The sequence below is a fragment of the Micromys minutus genome, assembly GCF_963924665.1.
Source record: "Micromys minutus genome assembly, chromosome: 3".
NCBI classification, from domain to species: domain Eukaryota; kingdom Metazoa; phylum Chordata; class Mammalia; order Rodentia; family Muridae; genus Micromys; species Micromys minutus.
The window spans coordinates 39,233,934-39,254,734 of record NC_137972.1 but is presented as its reverse complement, the minus strand read 5'-3'; the positions used below and the strand labels follow the sequence as shown (position 1 = coordinate 39,254,734).

At 38.0% G+C, this 20,801-nt stretch overlaps 2 protein-coding genes across 5 annotated transcripts in view; one reads left to right on the top strand and one right to left on the bottom strand.

Moving 5' to 3' along the window:
• The first annotated feature begins 6,777 nt into the window (after positions 1-6,777).
• TRNT1 (tRNA nucleotidyl transferase 1) lies at positions 6,778-19,397 on the top strand. Of its 3 annotated transcripts, none has more exons than XM_080914612.1 (9): positions 6,778-6,913; positions 7,438-7,611; positions 10,872-11,065; positions 12,039-12,177; positions 13,543-13,669; positions 15,102-15,295; positions 15,951-16,204; positions 16,336-16,615; positions 18,651-19,397. In XM_080914612.1, exons 2-8 carry the CDS (start codon positions 7,464-7,466, stop codon positions 16,582-16,584), a joined length of 1,305 nt encoding a protein of 434 aa, XP_080770738.1. In that variant the 5' UTR covers positions 6,778-6,913; positions 7,438-7,463; the 3' UTR covers positions 16,585-16,615; positions 18,651-19,397. The 3 variants fall into 3 exon arrangements, with proteins under 3 accessions (XP_080770738.1, XP_080770740.1, XP_080770739.1); XM_080914614.1 differs by having other exon boundaries at positions 18,384-18,699; XM_080914613.1 differs by having other exon boundaries at positions 6,782-6,791.
• The window catches only part of CRBN (cereblon), a gene marked incomplete at its 5' end in the record, with an annotated part of 19,926 nt that continues 15,712 nt past the window's right edge, over positions 16,588-20,801 (bottom strand). For both annotated transcript variants that reach the window (XM_080914610.1, XM_080914611.1), the window contains 5 exons: positions 16,588-18,105; positions 18,707-18,838; positions 19,388-19,452; positions 19,856-19,971; positions 20,362-20,446. In XM_080914610.1, coding sequence (XP_080770736.1) covers positions 17,925-18,105; positions 18,707-18,838; positions 19,388-19,452; positions 19,856-19,971; positions 20,362-20,446 — 579 coding nt within the window. In that variant the 3' untranslated portion in view covers positions 16,588-17,924. The remainder of the gene's footprint in view (positions 18,106-18,706; positions 18,839-19,387; positions 19,453-19,855; positions 19,972-20,361; positions 20,447-20,801) is intronic.

The following is a 20,801-nucleotide window of genomic DNA, read 5'->3' as shown; positions in this document are numbered from 1 at the left end:
AGGATGAATAATAGGAGAACCCAGATACCAGCCTACATCCACAAAACAGATAGTTTAGGGGGACATTTTCTGTAAATTAATCTTATAATATCTAGATAAACAAATCCAGTCTTTAGTATCTCCATGGACTGGTGTCAGGAAGAAGCAGGGAGGAATGGCACTGTGCCCTGGGCTTCAAAGATAGAGAATGAAATTCTCCTGGAGCAAGAAAAGCCAAACAGTACTCAGAAGGAGCACCTCTCAGTGGACTTATTTTAGAGTTTTGACTTTGAGGTGGTTTGAATTAGAAAAGTCTCCAATAGGCTTAGACATTTGTATCCTTGTTCTGCAATCAGTAGTGCTATACGAGGAAATTTAGGAGGCCTGGCCTTGTGGGAGGTAATGCATCACTGAGAGCCAGCACTAAACTTGGTAGGGTCACCCTGCTTACAGTTTGCTGTCCTTGCTTGTCTCTTATTGCTATGCTTCTCCACAATGATGGGGCTTATCTATCTCAAACCATAAGTCAAACCCTCTTCCATAAACCCTTTCTGGTTCTGGTGCCTCACCACAGCAGAAGAAAAGTAACTAACAGAGACTGCCAGAGACGGGAAATGATATATTTATGTGGTTTCAGTTGTACATTTTCAGTAGTTGGTTACAGCAGCCACAGGGAGCTAATAGAGTGGTTGCCAGTCATTTCCTCTCCTCGGTTCATCTTTATCTTTTCTCGGTTTTCTTATAGTTACCATTCATTGTTCTTTCCCTCCCAGTGCCATCAACATGGCCCATGTACATAAAGATGGCAGCTTCAGCCTCCTCCCTGAGCCTCCATGCTGTGGTGATCGGCCTTGGGAAAACATAAATGGGTTTATGAAAACCCCTACTTCAGTAAAATCACCAACTCCTTACTATTAAAGTTAAAAATACGTCCAGTGTCATTATGCCCAGTGTGATTCTATCTGATCTGATCTCTGTGGCCTCCCCCTATGTAATCATTGTTGAGTAACAGTTCTGAATCAGAATACTTGAATCCAAAATTCCTCTTTAAGTCTATGATGGCTATTCTTGGTTGGCTACATCTGGCATTAACTAAAACCCTAGGGGCTACAGAGAATTTTCATTAATTTAATCATTTGAAATTGGAAGACTTTCTTAATCTGGATATTTAGAGGTAGAAAGATAATCCTTAATTGGATATTTTGAGGTGGAAAGATCTGGGTCCCACTATCTACTTGCAGCCTATATAAAGGACATAGAAGACAGAAGTTTGCTTGCTTTTTCTGCTTGCTGCCTCTATAGTTAGGAAGTACATTTCTTCACTGGCAGTAGAGCCTACTTCTTTGGGATTCTGATATACTGAAGACCAGCTGGTATATACAGACATCCAGACTAATGGCCTGAACATATTGGATTTTTAGACCATTTATTGGTAGACATTGTTGGATTAACTGGAACACAGCATGTAAGTAATTTCCCTTTATGTCTATATATCTATCCATATCTATCTATCTATCTATCTATCTATCTATCTATCTATCTATGTATCTATCTATCTATCTATCTATCTATATGTTTATATATCTGTGTAGGTATAAGTATATATGTGTATATGAACATATGTGTATACATAGATATGTATATCTATGTATATATACAGACATATATAATGATAAACACATATGTGCATATATATGTTGATTGCTTTTATTTCACTTTCCTGATATTTCTTTCTTAATCACATGTTTTCTTCTAATTTTCACATAATTTCTTTAGTCTTGACTGTGGTTGGTGTTTAGGATATTAAAAACTTACCAGACCCTTAGAGACTATACTCTGTACTATACTCATCTTAGACTATAAAGCACATACTCAGAGAGAATTCTTCCTGGGGTGTTCTTCTGACCATAAAGTTTCCATTTCTCTTTAGGTTGGTTTGTAATAAGAGACCATAGTAAACATCTTGTGGGAAAGAGACAGTTTTGGATCCTCAGAAGTCCTCATAGCATCCTGGTGGCTCAATTGCACATTAAATGCATAAAAGTTTCTTTTAATTAAATAGCCCCAAAGTTCTTGATCTTGCTTTTGTAGATACTTCTATCAAAATACAAGCATTTGTTTTCGGGTGTAATTTTATGTTCTAATTATTTTCCTAGTACAGAAAAAGACATTTGGGGAGCTAAGGTATTTGATGTATGATTATGTACTAAAAATTACCTTTATTCAAAATGTTTCTTTTTTTAGTGGACTCTGGGTGTTGACAAGCATGATTATGTCATCACGGACTGTGTCAGTCCCCAGGACAGTGGTTTTCTTTCCCTCTCTCTACGTGTTTTCCTGTTCTTTTGCAGTAAACTTTCTTTCTATATTTAGTCCTGACTAAGAAATGGTTTCTTTCTGTATCTAACCTTCTGATTTTCATGTGCCATATGAATAGAATCATAAGTAGCCTTCTGGATCTAGCTGTTGTTAGTGACAAAAAAAAAGAAATCACAAAAGCTTCAATTTAACAATAAATACCCAGGAGCTAGATGCTGGGGTGACAGCCTGCTCGCTCAGAAGCAGAGAAAGCACTCAACTCATCTTCCTCCTTAACCAAAGTCCCCAAGGGAAAAGGAAGTTCTTTTCCATTCTGCCCCAGGAACCAGTCAAACTGAATGTCCCTCCTTTGTAATTCCTGCACTTTCCTCTAGTCATCCTTCTGAAGTTCTGAGTTCCTCTTACTCCCTATGGTTTTATCCTATGTTCACTCCATGTTAACTGGCTGCTTACCAGTGGTTCACTGTATTTAATTTTTTTAAATAATAAACAACAACAAAAATACCACTCTTGGATTAAAGGTGCAAGTTAAGGCTGAGGCAATCCACAACTAGAAATAAGTTTTTTCCCCAGTATATAATGCATTCTTACAGTTCACACTGTGATTAAATATTCTGCAACAGGCTGTCTTCACTTAAGAGTGAAATGTGCTGCTGTGTGTATTGGTAGAATGTTCTTCATTGCCAAGTAGAATTTCATTAAGGACATACTGAAGTTTGCACATCTATTCATATGTTGGAGGAAATTTGAGATACTTAGTTTGGGATATTATAGATAAATATATAACCATTAAAAAATTCTTTTAAGTGTGAATATATCTTTTACATCTTAGTATGGGGGGGCGTTATAAGTTATGTTACAATACTAAGCTTTTTTCCAAAGTAGCAAATCAACTGTTTACTTTAGCAACATATGAGAATTCTGCTTACTTTGAATTCTTACCAGTAAATAATGATGTCAGGTTTTTCAGTTTTAAACATCATGTGCCTTTTTACAGTGACTCTGTGTGATTTTTATTTCCCTAGAAATTTGATGTTATTGATTATCTGTACAGGTTGACTATACATTTATCCCTACATATTTTATTTATATATAAAAACTATGGATGCTGTTATTGTATACATTTTGCTGCTAAAATATATCATTATCCCATATACAGCCACCAAACCCAAGCACTATTGCTGATACCAAGAAGTACTTAATGGCAGGAACCAGATATGGATGCAACCTCAGCAGCTCTTCCAGAGTTATACAGATACAACTAAGCATGCTTGCAGCTAACCATCAGATTAAACACTGGGACCCCAATGAAGGTACTAAAGAAAGGACTGAAGGAGCTGAAAGGGTTTGCAACCTCATGGGAAGAACAACATTATCAACAAACCAAATCCTCCACAACTCCCATGGACTAAAACACCAATCACTGAGCACACAATGAGAGACCCATGGCTCTAGTTGCATATGTAGCAGATGATAGCATTGTCTGGCATCAATGTGAGAAGAAGCCTTTGGTCTAGTGAATGTGCATTTTCCCAGTGTAGGGAATGACAAGGCACTGAGGTGGAGAGGGTGATTAGGAGCAAGAACACCTTCCTGAAGAGAAGTGGAGGGGGAGGAGGGATGAGAGATGGGGAAGGGGATAACATTCGAAATGCAAATACAGAGAGTATCTAATAAAATAATAAAATAAAAAAACAAGAATGTAACTTTATTATATTTATATAGTTATCTTATATCCTGAGACCTTTCTAACATATTATGTGTGGTTTTAGGTTTCTTGTTTTCTAAAATTTCCTTTTTTTTTCTTTTTACATAAGTAGTGAAAGCCGAAAGACCTTGTATTAGTTTCCTCTTTGTTGTTGTGATAAGACATCCTGGGCAGTATTAGGTCCAAAGAAGACTCTTTTTACCCAAATTCCAAAAGACAGTCCAAATATTCAGAAATGGGCTCAACCTCCATTCCTCAGACTTGTGAGGCCAGTTTTTCCATCACTGGGAGATGGAGACATGACAAATGTATACCTATGGTACCTATTAGCATACCAAAGCAAGTGCTGGCCTCCAGGCTCTCTCAGTGTCTCAAGTCTCGGTTCCACATTTCATAGATTCTGCTAGCTAGCATCCTACCCCTGCTTACCTTCTCCTTTGGAATTTTCAGTTTTGGGCTTTAACTTACCATCTGTGGTCTACTTAAAGTCATGTGTGTGTGTGTGTGTGTGTGTGTGTGTGTGTGTGCGCGCCAGCGTTCTCGCAATGTGAGAGATAAGCATTTAGTATCATTTTTTTTTTCTAGATGTGGACATCCAGTTTTTTTCAGTATTGTTTGTTAAAGAGTCTATCTTTTTTTCCAGTGGAAATTACCAACACTTTTGTTTAAAGTAACACATTTGTGGCTCTGATTGTTCAGGTTTGAGTCTTCCATTCTGTTCTACACTCTATTCTGATCTATGAAAAAAAAAATGGAAAGGAAAGGACATGACTGTTCCTGGTATATTAGGGGAGAAAGTTTATCATAGATATGTGGGAGAGCACAGCCAGAGTAAAGCTATCCAGGAGGGTCTAGAGTGGTTTGACCCCAAGCCATGTGGGGAGAGCAGGAGGGGAAATGAGGGGAAAGAGAATGAATCAGGTCCAGCATCCAGGAGGCCAAAACTACAAAATATGGGAGGGTAGACAAAATGTCTGGATTATATAGGAAAGAAGAGTCCAGTCCCTGGGCTGGAGAGTTCTGGTATGCCAGCTACACCCTTAACAGGTGGAAATGAGGGATGCTGGGAGAACCTAGAGGTCAGGTCCACTTTCATAGTTAAATGAGCACCTCATCCTTTGTCCCAGGTTTAAAACTTAACAAACAAGTCTAGTTTTGAGCTAGTGTTGCACTGTTTTTATTATGGTCTCTGTAGTATATAGCCTGAAGTCAGGTGTGGTTATGCCTCTAGCATTGTTCCTCTTGCTGAAGTCTTTTGGCTATCTCAGTTCTTTTATGTGTTTTCAAACACATTTTCAGTTTGTCTTACCTATGTCTGTAAATAATGATGTTGACATTTTAATGGAGTTTACATTAAACCTATGCATTATTTTTAGTAAAATGGCCATTTTATACAATTTTGATTCTACCAATCCAAAAAGCTCAGAGGTCTTTCCATCTTCTGGTGTCTTGTTCCATTTCTTTCTTGAGTGCTTTAAAGTTCTCATTTTATTGCCTTTCTCTTCCTCAGTTAGGTTTAGTCTGGGTATTTTAGAGGCCATTTTGAATGATATTGTTTTCATGATTTCTTCTCTGTGTTCATTATTGGTATATAGAGATAAAGCTTTTCAATGTTAATTCAATATTCTTACATTTTGCAGCGAGAATTTATTAGTTGCAAGAGTTTCCTAATGGAATTTTAAGGTCTGTTGTATCATCATAGAACTTATTTCTCCCCATCATATGACAAGACAATGATGATTTCTTCTGTATTGTTGAACCAAAGTTTTTTCTTTTTGTTACAAATGGAAAATGAACATGTTAGAAATCAATCCTTATACTGAATAACTGTTAAGTTCCAAATGTTAAGGGAAACATGATCCAAATTCCCCCTAATCTGATGTGAGCTGTTGATTTTTACTCGGGTGCCTTTTACTTCACTGTGGAAGTCCTGTTTAATCTTAATATCCCGAGTAATGTATAAAAAGACAAGAGCTCTTTTGTGTGGCTTTTTTTCGTGTCCGTTGGTGTGATGAGTTACCTCAGTTGGTTTTTGAACATTAAGTCCAACTTGCTTTTCGTATATTTACTCCTAAACAAACTTAAGAAAAAAAAATCCTCCTTATGTTGTACGACTCTGTTTGCTAATATTTCATTTTTGTTATTTGTTGATATTAGTTGGAGACTGTAAAACATTTTATCTTACACCAGTAGTTATTTTTTTAATAGAATTTATTCAAATTATCTACTTAAGTGTGCAGGGCTAAGGGATTTGAGCTTAGTTTCCCTTCAGGCTTTGAACATTGTTATCAGTATGTTTCTGAATCTCGAGTTGGACAGGCAGTCTGTCGTTTCAAATATTAGATACCCATGTCCCCAGAAGAGATAGGGTGACAGGGAACAAGGAAATACTCTGGCATATGCGTTTTTTTTTTCAAGGAAAACTGGGAAGATTAAGTCGCAGGTCTATTTTCCCAGTCTCTGCCAGTCTTTCCACTCTGCATAGGACTGAATAAAACCAAAGTTCTTCACGGTTACGCAAAGCTGTTAACTGCTTGGATAAAGAGTGTTGACCGGGTCTCAAGCACCAAGGGGTAAATCCTTGCTCAAGTTCCAAGCCAGGGGAAGTCAGCCTGCCTTGCGCGCAGGCGTAGGAAAAACAGGCACCACTTAGTAAAACGTAGCCCCGCCCAGAGGAAGTGGGCGGGCCCTGTAGTGGCGTTTCATTCGCTGCGGCTCGTTAGTGCGTGAGGACGTCATTGCGCCGCGACCCGGAAGTGCTCGTGAGGCCGGGAGCGGCGGGCAGGTGAGCCGGCCCTTGGAATAGGAACGCCACGTTCCTACGGCACCCTACGACCCCGTTGTGCAGCGTGCGTCTGAACGCGCCCTTGGGAGATGGCGGGAGGTGGAGGCTGCTTCCCACTCTAGGTGACGCCGGGTCTTCCTTTATTGAGCCATGGGTGGCGGTCGTAACTTAGGGCCGGTTTCCCGCGGTTTTCAAGAGTAAGGAGAGAAAGCAAGTATTTCAGTTGAGCGACCTGCTTGAGGGTAGCTGTCCTCGCGGTTTGATACTTTTCTTGGGGTCTTTTAAGAGCTCCCACCTGTTGGAGATCGAGCAGACGGCGAGAACTGCCGAGGCAACTCCGCAAAGTTTCAACTTTGGGGGCAGTAACCTTGAGGCCTACGTTGGGTAGGGAAGGAGGGTGGTGAGCACGTGTAACTGATGCGTTCAGGAAACCTGCTGTTCCTGACAATCTAGTATTTTATTTTCTTTCCCTCCTGCTCCCAACATAGTAAACAAGAGTACTGGGAGCTGCCATCGAAATGATTTAGTGTTACTTAAAGGATCACTCACATTTCTATCCGGAGAGATGAGTTTGCTAGTTGAGTGACAGCATTTGTTTGCCCTCCTTTTGAAGTTTAATTAGCATACCTGTGTGCTTGCATTGTAGATGTCTGGTTGGTGACTTCCCTCCAGATGCAGAGCCTCCTGTATCCTTGGCACAGGCAGGTCCTGAGCTGTAGTTGGAGTAGATTGTGCCTTATAAAGCGATACCTATTTACAATGAAGTTGCAGTCTCCAGAATTCCAGTCACTTTTCACAGAAGGATTGAAGAGCCTGACAGGTGAGAAGTTGAGGTTGCCTTCTGGGCTTTGGAATTCTTTACCACAGAAAATTACAAGGCAGATCTTTCTGTCAACATTGAGATATTTTTGTGGCACCAATGAAAGGAAGACACACTTGGGATATGCTGAAAATGGTGGGAAGTTGACTGCAGGGTGAAGCACAGCTTTTCTGTGGCCCCCAGGGAATTCTGTTCACCACACATTATGTAATGAGATCCAACACCTTTAAATAGAGTTCTGAAAGGAAGAGGAAGCACATGCTTAGGAAGTGAAGTGTCTGTCCGTCTGTTTGCCTAATAACCAATTGAAGGAGTTGGATTTTAAATTACAGGGTCTGCTGTCACCCAGTTTGTTAACATTGAAGCTGTGTTTCCCATTGTGTCGTTGCTCTCCGAGAGAACAGAAGAAAGATTTCCCCCTCTGTCTGTATGTGCACCTATAAAGTTTGTCTGGGAAGCAAACAGAAAATCGTTGCTGTCACACTTTGCTCAGAGCAAGTGATGCTGAAGCAGCCCACACTTGCAATCTAAAGACTGCTGGTGTGTCAGAAATGTTTTCCAGAAATATATTGTGTTGTTATGCATTCTACCTCAGAGACTTACATGCACTTCAGGGGCCATTTTGTGACTGGGGTGATCAAGGTGCATGTTGTGTGTTGGCAATGACTTTTACTCAGACATTTCCTAGGCCCTTAAGTACTTTTAAAACAAATGCTGGGATTCCACTGACGAACAGCTATTCATTTTGTTTTTTACTCCATAAATTAGTTATGTTGAAAAAACTAGGGGAAACATTGCTTTAAGACTGTGCTATTCCCAAGGCTACTTTTCTGCTCTTGAAATGAGATAATGCTATTTGAGGTACCTACCAAGGAAAACAATTCAGTTCTTTAGATGAAGTAGAGGGTTTCCATGCAAGTATATGATGTTGTTTACACTGTGATCTAATCAGAGTGGAAAATGCCAGAAATCCTCTGTCTAATAGAAAACTAAAAAGTAATGAGTGAAATAATTATGTATGTAGAATATATCTAATAATTATAAATGTAGAGTATATCTAACAATGTAACATGTCCATCAGATGCACACATTTCAAATGCTGAGTAAGCCTAAGTGGCTGACAGTTGCTTAAACACTGCAGATATTCCAACTTGGAATAATTGAACATGTTATTTTTTTCATTTCTTTTCCCAGTCCCTAGTTTTCTCATTCTCTGTTGCTTTCCCTTTAGAAACAAGATTTAAGATGTTAAATATTTTAGTTTCTTGAATATTTTCTAAAGATATTTTCATTTTTCGAAAGTTTCATACAATTTGATCAGAATCAAACTAATTCCTAGTTTCTTCTCCTAAGTTCTCTCTCTCTTTTTAAAGTAACCCATTAACTCCAATTTGTGCTGCCCAAGTATTACTAGGCGTGCGTGGATCATGGTCTTACCAGGAGCTATGTGCTTAAAGTCCATCTCACTGTTTTCTGTAAGTAGTTAATGTTACTGGACAAGAAGGTTGACCACTAGCCAGTGAACAGGATTGAACAAGGCTGCCTGGAGTGATGTACTCAAGGCAAACCAAGTTGGAAGTAAACTGCAAAGAGTTTGTTGTGTGTAAAGTGTGAAGCAAAGATTAGGGAGACATGAAACAAAAGTTGGATATGCAAGCCTTTGGTCATTATGCTAGAGAACGTAGATATTGAAATGATAATCTGTGAGAGGAGGATTTGCCCAGTGTTTACTCTGAGCTTTAGAGTAATCCAGCTATGGAGGCTGGAGTTAAGGAGCCAGTGGCTTGGGACTAGGGCAAGGAGGTAAATGAAGACACTTGAGAGCTCTGGCCCAGAACAAGCAGAGTATAGAAAAATGAGCTTTTCAGTTGTTTGGGACATGGACTTCTCCATAGTTTATGAACATTAGAGATATAACTTGCATTTTAAAGACTGTTAACTGGGCAATGGGTTGTGAGACTTGGTTGGGAATTAAGGAAACATGAAGCCTTATTTAGAGGCTGATGAAGTATTACCTTGTACAGAGCCTTTGTTTACCTAAGGCAAGAATGTTTAGTCAAGCCACTTTAGAAAATCTACAGAGGGAGGCAGTTTGGTTAGAGTAGGTGGAAGGGTAGGATTCAGTAACACACGCTGAGAGTTATATTGTGGGTTGTGATTAGGGAAGGGTTTAGCTGAATGTATGAGCCCCAAGTATATGCCAAGCTGCTTCTTTCAGTAAAAGAATGCCGCCTACACAGACCCACAAGAGGGCACTGGAACTGACTTAATATTGGGACCTGGATTAGTTTGTTTTGTAAAGAGTTTAGGAAGTGGGATCTGCATTATGTTTTCAGAAAGTAGACATTATCTTTGATTACCAACTTAAAATCCACAGCTCTCTTCGAAAGGGGAGCCTTTATTGTTCATATCCAAGGAAAACAGATTGTGGTTTACCTCAAATTTCATGTTTCAACATGGAAGCAGGTTCATGAAGTTTTATAGTTATACAGGACAAAGAAAGTCATAAATCAATGCAAGCTTAAAATACACACATGGTGTACATCAGACATAACTACAATGAAATGTGGAGAGCTGTTCTATCAGGACCCCGTTCTATAGGGTTCTGTAGGACCAACTTGCTCTCTGATGGTATTCTTAGTTTTTGGATTGATAGAAGCTAGTTGCTTGGTGGGCTATCCTTAATTTGTAGCTAGATGGTGAGAACTCAGATTAAAACTGTCTGGAAAGCCAAGGTAATCCCAAACTGTAAGGAGTGCCTTGGGTAGTGTTCATACTCTATATAGCACAAGTACACATTGGTTTCCAACAATGTATACAGTTTTACCTTTTAAAGGTTCTTTGCTTCATAGGTTTCCTGCATAAGCATACTGTGTCAATGTTTGTACCAAAGAGAAATAGAAGAGTTCCATCCTACAATGCACATACACCATAGAGAAGCAAGCGCAGTTGTTTTATTGCTTCCTGTTGGTGATAATCATATTTATAATGATGATTCTAAAGCATCTTGGAATTCTGAACTATCTTCTGGATAAGAAAGAAAATTTCAAAGATCTCTCATTGCAGTTCTAAGGGCCAGTCTGCAGTAGGAGAACCTTTTCTGAAGAATGGACTTGCTTCCATTCTCATACAAGACTGGTCGGTTGAGTGATCTGTACTATCTTTAATAAATGACAAGACCTTGTCCTTATATGATTCTTAATCTTTAACCACTCATTGTGTTTGAAAAACAAAAATCTGACAAATCTGTCTTTCCTCAGAGTTATTTGCTAAAGAGAACCATGAATTAAGAATAGCAGGAGGGGCAGTGAGGGATTTATTAAATGGAGTGAAGCCTCAGGATGTGGATTTCGCCACCACTGCCACCCCTACTCAGATGAAGGAGATGTTCCAGTCAGCTGGCATCCGCATGATAAACAACAAAGGAGAGAAGCACGGAACCATCACTGCCAGGGTGAGTGAAGCTGACCTCACTAGCTCTGGTGTTCTGTGATTACTGCAGTGTAACACTTTTGTTCAGTTTTTAAAGTCTCAGTAGAAATGTCCATGCCACTTGTCCCCTGGAATCTTCCACTCTCCCAGTGGAGCTACTTATGTAAGTTTGATGCTTTCCTCACTTTACATTTTCTGAGGTAAAACCAAGTAAGTCCTCTGTCGTAGACCATGGCTTTCATTGTAGGTTTGAAGATGTTCCTTGGCACTCCTCTCTTTACAGCAAGCCCATATATAATTTCTCTTTGCCTAGCTTTCTAGAGTGTTGATACTATAGTTTTTCTTTAATTCAGGTTCAGAATTTACATTTACTACTGTGTTATTTATAGCTGCATTCTGGAAAGAAATGTATTGTATTCAGGCAGGTCTTCTGGACTATTCCTCAAGGTACTACTATTATCATGGGAAAGACCAACTCCATCTGTGTAACTCCATAAAACCTCTCCTGTGGGCCAAGATGTGGGTCTGGACGACAGTGATGTTGCTGATCCTCATTACCCTTTCCTTCCTCTATAGAATTAAACTAATCTGATTTTCGTTAACAAAACAGTTCTTTTAAAAGGTGGGAGTATGATTTACAACAGGACATAAACTATTTTTATAGCTGTGTCTTAAGTTTCAAAAATTATAGTAAAACATTTTAAGTAAATGTTAGTGAAATTGCTTAGCAACTAATGTCTTATAATTTATCTCCTTTGTTAAATAATGTGGTATACATTAAAGTAACTATAAAAATGCAGTGTGGTAAATACGGAAGCTAGTAAAGAGTTTGTGGGGGCCAGTGTCATGGCTCAGTAGGGAAAGGCACCTGCTCCCAAACCTGACAACTTGAATCTTGTTCCCAGAACCCATACAGGAAGGAGACAACAAATTCGGGCAAGTTGGCCATGCTAAAAGTTTAAACAGTAATAACAAAAACTTGTGTTTAATTGCAGCTTCATGAAGAAAATTTTGAAGTTACTACTCTCCGGATTGATGTTACCACTGATGGAAGACATGCAGAGGTAGAATTCACAACTGACTGGCAGAAGGATGCTGAACGAAGAGACCTCACTATAAATTCTATGTTTCTAGGTAATCTCTTGAGAAGATAGGACAGGTCTTGTCTGTGTATGAAAATGTTATCAAATGCTTAAGTTGAACTTTACAGTCTGTTGACTAAACAGTTAACATCATTAGCTGTAAACTGGGGTGTTTTTTACTACTGTAGTGAAGATTAAGGAAGTAACTGGGTTGGGGGGCGGTATTGACTCACACAGGGTCCAGTGGAATCCAGTGTGCCTGCTTTGTTACAGTCTGTTATCAGACAGCTGTTACCCAGTCTAAGGGAGATCTGAAAAGCTTTTCGAAAACTTGTATTGTGACTTAAGGCTGAAATGTTATTTTTTAAGAGTTCCTGGATATTAATTTTGTAAGCTGGTTTTTATTTATATGGATTGCTTTTTGGTTTTGAATTTTGAGTGTGTGTTCAGGTCATTGTAGAAACTCCTCTCTGTGTCTTGAATGTTGTTTTGCCATCTTGGTCTGTTTATTTCAGAACCGTTTTTGCATATGAGGGAAATTAGGTAGTAGTATCTTGATACTGAGATATTTTCTCCAAAACTGCGCAAACTTGTAATTTTCTGTTTTTTATTTTTGCCAATAAGCTTATTTATATCTTCAAAACCTTTAAACTTTTTGTGGATTCTCTTTGTAAACACATCATGCACCCCAGTCCTACTCATCTCACCCTCCCCTGGTATCAGTCTGTTGGTGGAAGCCATAGCTTCTCATGGTATATACTGTTCTAGCCACACTTCTTTGCTTGCACCCCTTCACTACAATGATTTCTTGATTTGGTACAAGGCCTCTGGCTTCTGCTACACCATTAATACTGAAACTTCACTGGGACTCATCTTGGATATCCTGTTGTTGACCTGGATCATGGAGATCCTGCAGCCTTGGTTTTGTAGGACCAGCCTCTAAACATGCTCCATAGATAGGGTAGATATTTTTTACTAATGTCTGTTACAGTGTTTTAGAGATTTTCTTGTTTCTGAATGTGTGCAGACGTTTGTGCACAGAAGTTGGGAAAGGTACTGTCTGTTCTGCATTACTTTCTACCCATTCCTCTGAGTCAGAATCTCTCCTGTTTTTCTTATTTTAGGAATGTTATGTTTTATCCCATTAATATTTACAAGTCTTATGTTTAGATTACCTATTGCTGTCTGTTCTGATCTGGTGTCTTCCCTTCCACCCAGCTTTACACGTATGGTAACTGGATTTGTTTATTCTTGAAGGACGCTTCTCATGTAGTAGTAATATATATGAATACTGTTAGAACCTGGGTTGTCATTTTTAACTCTTTTATTGAACTTTACTGTTTGGTAGTTTTCAGATAATTTCTCTTCCCACCAAATCCTTGCTAATGATTTTTCTTTCCTCTTTTCCGATGAATAGGTTTTGATGGTACATTGTTTGATTACTTTAATGGTTATGCAGATTTAAAAAATAAAAAGGTTAGATTTGTTGGACATGCTAAACAGAGAATTCAGGAAGATTATCTTCGAATTTTAAGGTATTTCAGGTAAGAACTTATAAATTTCAATAGAAAATTTCAGTTTTTCATGTCACTCCTTGAGACATTCCAAGTACTGTCTTCAGTGTTGAGCACCCTTTGGCTTTTATTCTGAAGTATATATAATTAAACCATTCTTTGTGGTATGCTCTATATAAAAGCTTTAACTTGTTAATGTCTTTTTCCTTCATTGATCCTGTAGTTTAAGTCTTTACAGGCCAGGTATTGTGTAGGTGCTCTGATTACAGAGCAATAAAGTGTCTGCCCTCAGGAACTTAAGAGATGCTCTAGAACATATCTGGTGCCTTACCACAAAGTGACGCACGAGAATGCTCTTAAGTGAGTAGTATAACAAATCAGAGTATAAAGATAGTTAAACATTGGATAAACTTGCTAAGTGTGAAATGCATCGATAGTTGTGTGGGTATTAGTGGTTTTAATTTTTGGAGAATTTTTGCTGATGTGTAAACGCTGGCTATACTTATACTGTCTTGATAAATTGGAATTGAAGGTAAGCTCACCTTTTACCTCAGAGCTGTCATGTTTATGACAAAAGCATTCAATCTGTTCTGAACTTTTTGGTTACCTGTAGTTCCTCTTCTCTGCAGCAGTGATAAGAATGTCATCTGTGTGTGTCCCTGAAACTTAGACTTCATGGATACATCAGCTAACATACCCTAGTACTTACCTTTTTGTCTGGATTATTTAACTCTTATCTTTACCTTTATTGTTATGACAGAATATTGATTCAAGAGTAGTAGATATGCCTATAATCCTAACACTGTGGGAACCAAAAGCAGGAAGGTCAAGAGTTCAATGCCAGCCTTGGCTACACACTGAGTTTGAGGCCACTGTACTACATTTTTGGTGTGTTTCATTTTCTGTCAGTTGATCATCAATCCATTTTGACTTCATGGCTTTGATTTTTTTTTTTTTTTTTTCAAAAGTGAGCCACAGTGAACACAGGAGAGCCAGGATCACCCCCTGACACTGACTTGACTTACTTTGGATAAACTCTAGGATCCATCTCTGTTCGTTTTCAGAAGCCATTCTCGTTTTCACAGTGCCTCTACTAGTTTATTTCTGGTTAGCTTTACAAGTAGGTTTCTATATGCTTCTGTCAAACTTACTAACTTTGATAAATGCTATTTTTACTGGAATGAGATCCTGTAATTTTGTGTGCATTTGGGTTTCTTCAATCTAAATAATGCATCATCAGATGTTTTCTAAACTTGAGTCTATGCAGACATTCTGTTTATAACAGACCAAACATCAAGACTTAAAAGTGTAGCACTGTTTATGCTTGGTTCATCTCTCACCTAGATGTAGTAAAATGGAAAAAACAAAGTGGTGATCCAGGCATGTACAGAGGTTACAAAATTCTGAGGATATTTATTTCTCTTTTCTTTTGTAATAATGTCACACATCAAATATCTTACAGATTTTATGGCAGAATTGTCGACACACCTGGTGACCATGACCATGAGACTCTAGAAGCAATTGCAGCAAATGCCAAAGGCTTGGCTGGAATATCAGGAGAGAGGATTTGGGTAGAACTGAAGAAAATTCTTACTGGTGACCATGTTAACCATTTGATCCACCTGATCTATGATCTTGATGTGGCTCCTCACATAGGTGAGAACAGGTTAGACAATGTGTGAATTTCTAGCAACAAAATACCTAGTGTAAAAAGTATGTGAGGTAAAATGTTTTGTGTTAAATACCTAAGGGATTTAAAGCAGTGAAATGAAATTCTGAGATAAACTTTGGGACTAAGGATGGATATAGTTTATTTATGGGTAAAGAATAGTTCAGAGACAACACTTGAATCTGATGAAGCTGTGCCACTCACTGACTTTGCAGCTGGGTTGGTTTACCATCAAAAAGGTTCAAAATAAAAGTTACTTCATAGAAAGTAGGAGAAAGCAACAAGTTAATGCATAATGAGCATTTTCACAATAATTGTAGCCAGTATATTCTACACAGTAACTGACTATTTCACAAGAATATAAAATTACTGAGTAGGGAATGGGTGCAGACAGGACCATAATGAAAAAAGGTATATGTTGTGTACCTGATGTGATCACAGCTCTAAAGCTTCCAACTACATCTTGCTATTGGAAACAAGAACGTGATGAATTTCTTCTAGGAGTTAAAGGAGTGACAAATGGGCTGATAATAAGCAATGGAGAAAGAACACTATACATTCTTAAAAATCTGCATAGTTTAAGAGATGAGTGAAGGTTTTATAGTTAAGAAAAAAAATGACTTTTCTCTTTTGTTTATACAGGTTTACCTGCTAATGCAAATTTAGAAGAATTTAACAAAGTCAGTAAAAATGTTGAAGGCTTTTCACCAAAACCAATGACTCTTTTGGCCTCTTTATTCAGAGTACAAGATGATGTCACAAAACTGGATTTAAGATTGAAAATTTCAAAAGAGGAGAAAAACTTGGGTTTATTTATAGTTAAAAACAGGAAAGACTTGGTTAAAGCAACAGATAGTTCAGAACCATTGAGACCATATCAAGACTTTGTTATAGATGTAAGTATGTGTTAGGTTTTGATCAGAAAATTGTTCTCACTGGAGAGAAGTAATTTTTTCAAACTGTAGATTTTATAAGTATTTAAATAGATGAAATTGTGAGTGTTTAGTGATAAAACTGTGTCACTCAGTCTAGGGAACCGGATGCAACTGCCCGTGTTTGTGAACTGCTGAAGTACCAAGGAGAGCATGGTCTTCTCAAGGAGATGCAGCAGTGGTCTGTCCCGCCATTTCCTGTGAGTGGACACGACATCAGGAAAGTGGGCATTTCTTCCGGGAAGGAAATTGGGACCCTGTTACAGCAGCTTCGTGAACAGTGGAAGAAGAGTGGATACCAAATGGAAAAGGATGAACTACTAAGTTACATAAAGAAGACCTAATTAGCTCTGCATGAGACAGTGGAAAGTCTTGGTAAGACTGGTTTTCTTTCCTTCCATGTCTTACTGAAATCCTAAGACATAGCATGAGTGTACATAGAAAAACTAAGCTTAGGTCTGCCTGCTGTTAATACAGCTTAATAACTCTGAATTTTCCAACTCTTTGGGAGCAGAGTCAGGTGAGAAGTGTCTTGGCTGTTACTTATGTAGAGTGGCTGTTGAAGAAAAACTGTGTGTGTGCTAAAATAACAATGTTGTCTTAGATGTTTCCTGAATTTTAAAATTAATTAGTCCAAAATGGCATCTATTTATACAGGATTGTTTCTGATTTCAGAAAGTTGCAGGAATAACAAGAAGGCTGGTGCTCCTGCCTTTATAAATAACAGGTGTCACAGACAGTGAACACATTTTGCTAATCAGATGGATATGGCTTATATTTTTGTAATTAACTATTTACTGCACAGCCACTCATAATTGTATTATACAAGGAAACGGCAGCTTAGATTTTTAATTTTCTTGGAAGTCAAATAGTTCCTGCTGTTGTCATCTGTACAGATGAGTGACATTAGAGCTGCTGTATTGTGTAAGACTCCTTTAAACAGTACTATGTGAAAGTAATGGTAAAAAGTCACCAGATTATACTGCAGCTTGAATAGAAGAACTTTAAAAAAATGACATTGAGGAGTAGCCTATTCTTGAATTACATTTTATTACTGTACTTACACTTGAAGTATTTTCACTTGATTATTTTGACATAATTCACCTAAATAGGTATTAGTTTTGGCCAGGTTTATTTAAAGATGCCCTGCAGTTGCTCTAGTTCCTGAATGGTACAACCCTAGAAATATACTGTTCACTTACATTTGCAAATGAAATGCAAAATGGACATACATATACATTAGTTAAAGGGATCTAGCACATGACAGGTTCATCAAATAAATAGTGCAAATACACTAAATGCTATTATTTTCTTTTTTCTGTTCAAACTGCTTAATTTACTCTTTAATATTTTCAAAATTTACAAATCAGTATTTCAGACAAACTAAAGAAAATTGAAAGGAGCAAAGTCCTTTTAAAATCACACTGCCTTGCCTCCATCTTGTGCTTACCAACCCAGCTTCTGGAACATTCAGTCACTGTCCTGTTCCATAGCCACCCCCATTATGTGTTCCTTATCCTATACTATCAGTGACATACACTGCTTTCTCTTTCCCTAAACAAGTAGCTCTCGAACTTGGTACCCAAATGCTGTAACCCACTATACACATATATCAGAGGCAGTGATGTCTGTCTGGCGAGACCTGACTTGAGAAAATGTCAGGAAGTCACTCCTGCAGGTGCACTTACAGACAAAGTATTACTTTGTCTGGACTTATTTCATCTTCAGTCTCTGGGATTGTGGGTAACAGAGCAGAGCGAGTTAAGCCCCAAAATTTTTGAGGTGACATGTCTTTTTTTGTGGCTGTAAATTTCCATCCAATGTGGCTTGCACAAATCTTACACTGAGCAATGGTCCATGCATACCTATAAAATGAAGGAAAGACATAACCTATTGGTGTATGCTTTTCATGAAATTTCTCTTAAACCTCAAATTTACAAAATCACCTCATTATAATTTGATACTATACTGATACTATGATTTGATAACTTACTACTGCACTCATCCTTATGTTGCATTTGGCTCCAGCTTTAACCTCACTGCTTTCTGCATTTTTATTGGAGATGCAGGTGAGGTATGAAGGACTGCATGAAATGCCTCACAAAACAAGGCACTTCTACTCTCAAGTTACCCTTTTCCTCAGGTGGAGGATTCTGCATACAGTGCTTAGCTTAGCATATCAGTGTCTGCTTCAGTCCTCAAGAATGATGCCAAATCCAGGGTTTTCTTCAAGTGCAAAGATAAGTAACTAATCCCCAATTCTTCTGCACGCTCAAGGTAAGGCAGACCCAGATTAAAGCAAGCTAGAAAAAGCAGGATTTACTACTTTTTTCATCTCAGATGTCTCTGCTTTAACCTACTGTTGAAAATTTTAAACTATTCCTGCCTGTTTGTTTTGTATCCTTTCTAGAAACTTCAGTTAAGACTAAATGAAGAGTCAACAAAACAAGTAAACAGCCATATTACCCAGGAAACCAGCTGTGCACTGTAGAAGGCCGGCCTATCAGATTCAGGTTGGAAGCTTTATACACAGTCAGTGTCTCATGTACATATCCATGAGGATTCACATAAGCTGCCATTGGACCACATAAGGATAAACTACAAAGAAACAATGGGGAATAAGACAATGAAAAGAAAAGTAGTAATTCCCGATTTTTACTTATTTGGGGTATAAGTTACACTTTTAACCTTTGAATTTTAGGTATTATACAGTACACTTGGTGTAAAATGTAAGACCAGTATACAGGAGATACTGGCAGATATTCTATTGGCTTGAAAATGTTTACAAAGCCTAGTGAGGTCATGTTTTCATCTTTGGACAGTTAGCTACTTTACCCAGATATTTTCCTTACCTTCTTGATTTATAATTCTAATGAATTCATCAAAGTGTTATATTTAACAGCATTAGGACATATTCAGTTTTGGTCCTGTGTAGCTGAAATGTAATGCTTGAAGATAGGATGTCTCTAAACAAAAATTGAGGGGAAAAATATTGTATAGTCACGAGAGATGTTTCCAGGCTGGAAGAAGCCTCCCCTATGTTTGTTCTTTATTGAGTGTATTTCTAGGCACTGGAGGAAAGTGAAACCACAGAATTCTAAAAGGGAAATATATTGAGACAGATTAAAAATGTAATAAAGATCTTACCTAAATATTTCATTCTTTGTTGTTATTTCTGTTTCTTGACATTGTTTACAGCAAAGTGAAGTACACTACAAAGGTTCAATGGAAAAACACGCCTGTTAGCCAGAGGATGATTAAGCTTTTCTAGGCATTAATGTCTTGCATTGTAGATCACACACTTCTAAGCAGACAAAATTAAATTATGGACTGCAAAAATAATTTGAAATGATTCAAATTCTCACACTGAATATACTTTATTCAAATATGGACAAGACTTTGTTTATAGATTCCTAATCTGCCAAATCTGAAATGGTCTAAGTCACAGAGCATTTGAGAGTAGAGATGTTTTTAATGCAAACTATAGCAGGTAAGCAAATGTCTGTAGTGTAACTGACAATCTATATGACTGTATTACTACAGTCAAGATAGCTTGTCTCAACTGTCTATAGTGTGACCGACAATCTAAAGGACAGACATGGAGGTGTTACTCACTTTGTTCATGATGTCTAACTCACAGCGAAGCCGCTGGATAGCACTGCCAATTTTAAGGAGCTGAATTCTCAATACATCATCAATAGGAAGACAAGCAGCTACTCTGTAAGAAAAGTCTTAAACGACAGAGTCGAGTGAGGTTCGCAGGCTGTAATCTTAGGACTCATTAATATGTACTTAAGTTGTTTTCCTAAGTCAAACATACACTTGACATGACTTGTAAACAAATATAGATGTCATATAAAGCTAAGTCTTAGAGCCAGCCTTCACAGCAAAGGCTCTATAAAGAATAGGAAGTATCTACATGAGAGTCACTTCTGCAACTCAAGTTAGAAAATTAATAAGAGGATTCTGTTGCAGCCTGAAATATTAACTTAAAAAAATAAAGACGTTCAAAAGAAATGTAAATGCCTTTTCAGACTTCAAAGGTTGGTTTAAACTGAATAATATTTAAAGCTTTTCTCACTTTTTAACAACATACCAGATAAAGCAAGTACTTGCCATACCTATTGGGTTTGCAGGAAGAGAGTCATCTTTGAGATTTTCATCCCATTCACGTAGCTGTTTCTTAATTCTATCCATTAATGTTTCCTGGTTTAAAACAAAAGCCACAATAAGGTTCAGCCCTTAAAAGCATACACTGATACTAAACCCGAGACCAAGTATAAAGTCTGTATTTTAAAGGTGAAACTTTTATTTATGTTTAACTCCCAGGCTTCTTGCCTTTAGGCTGTCTGTCTCAGTATGATTCTACATGCCTTTGGGTGCTCTTCCAGGCTGCTGCTTGAACTGGTTCCTCGTCTGATTTTTTTCAAGTCCCTTTCTTAGTGCAAATGGCAGTGTGCTCCTTTAGTAGGGTTTGCTGTCTACACACTTCACTTGACAACTCGTTTTTATAGAAAGTGCTGTCTCTCTTCCCAGCATTAACACACTTTCGTGACGACTG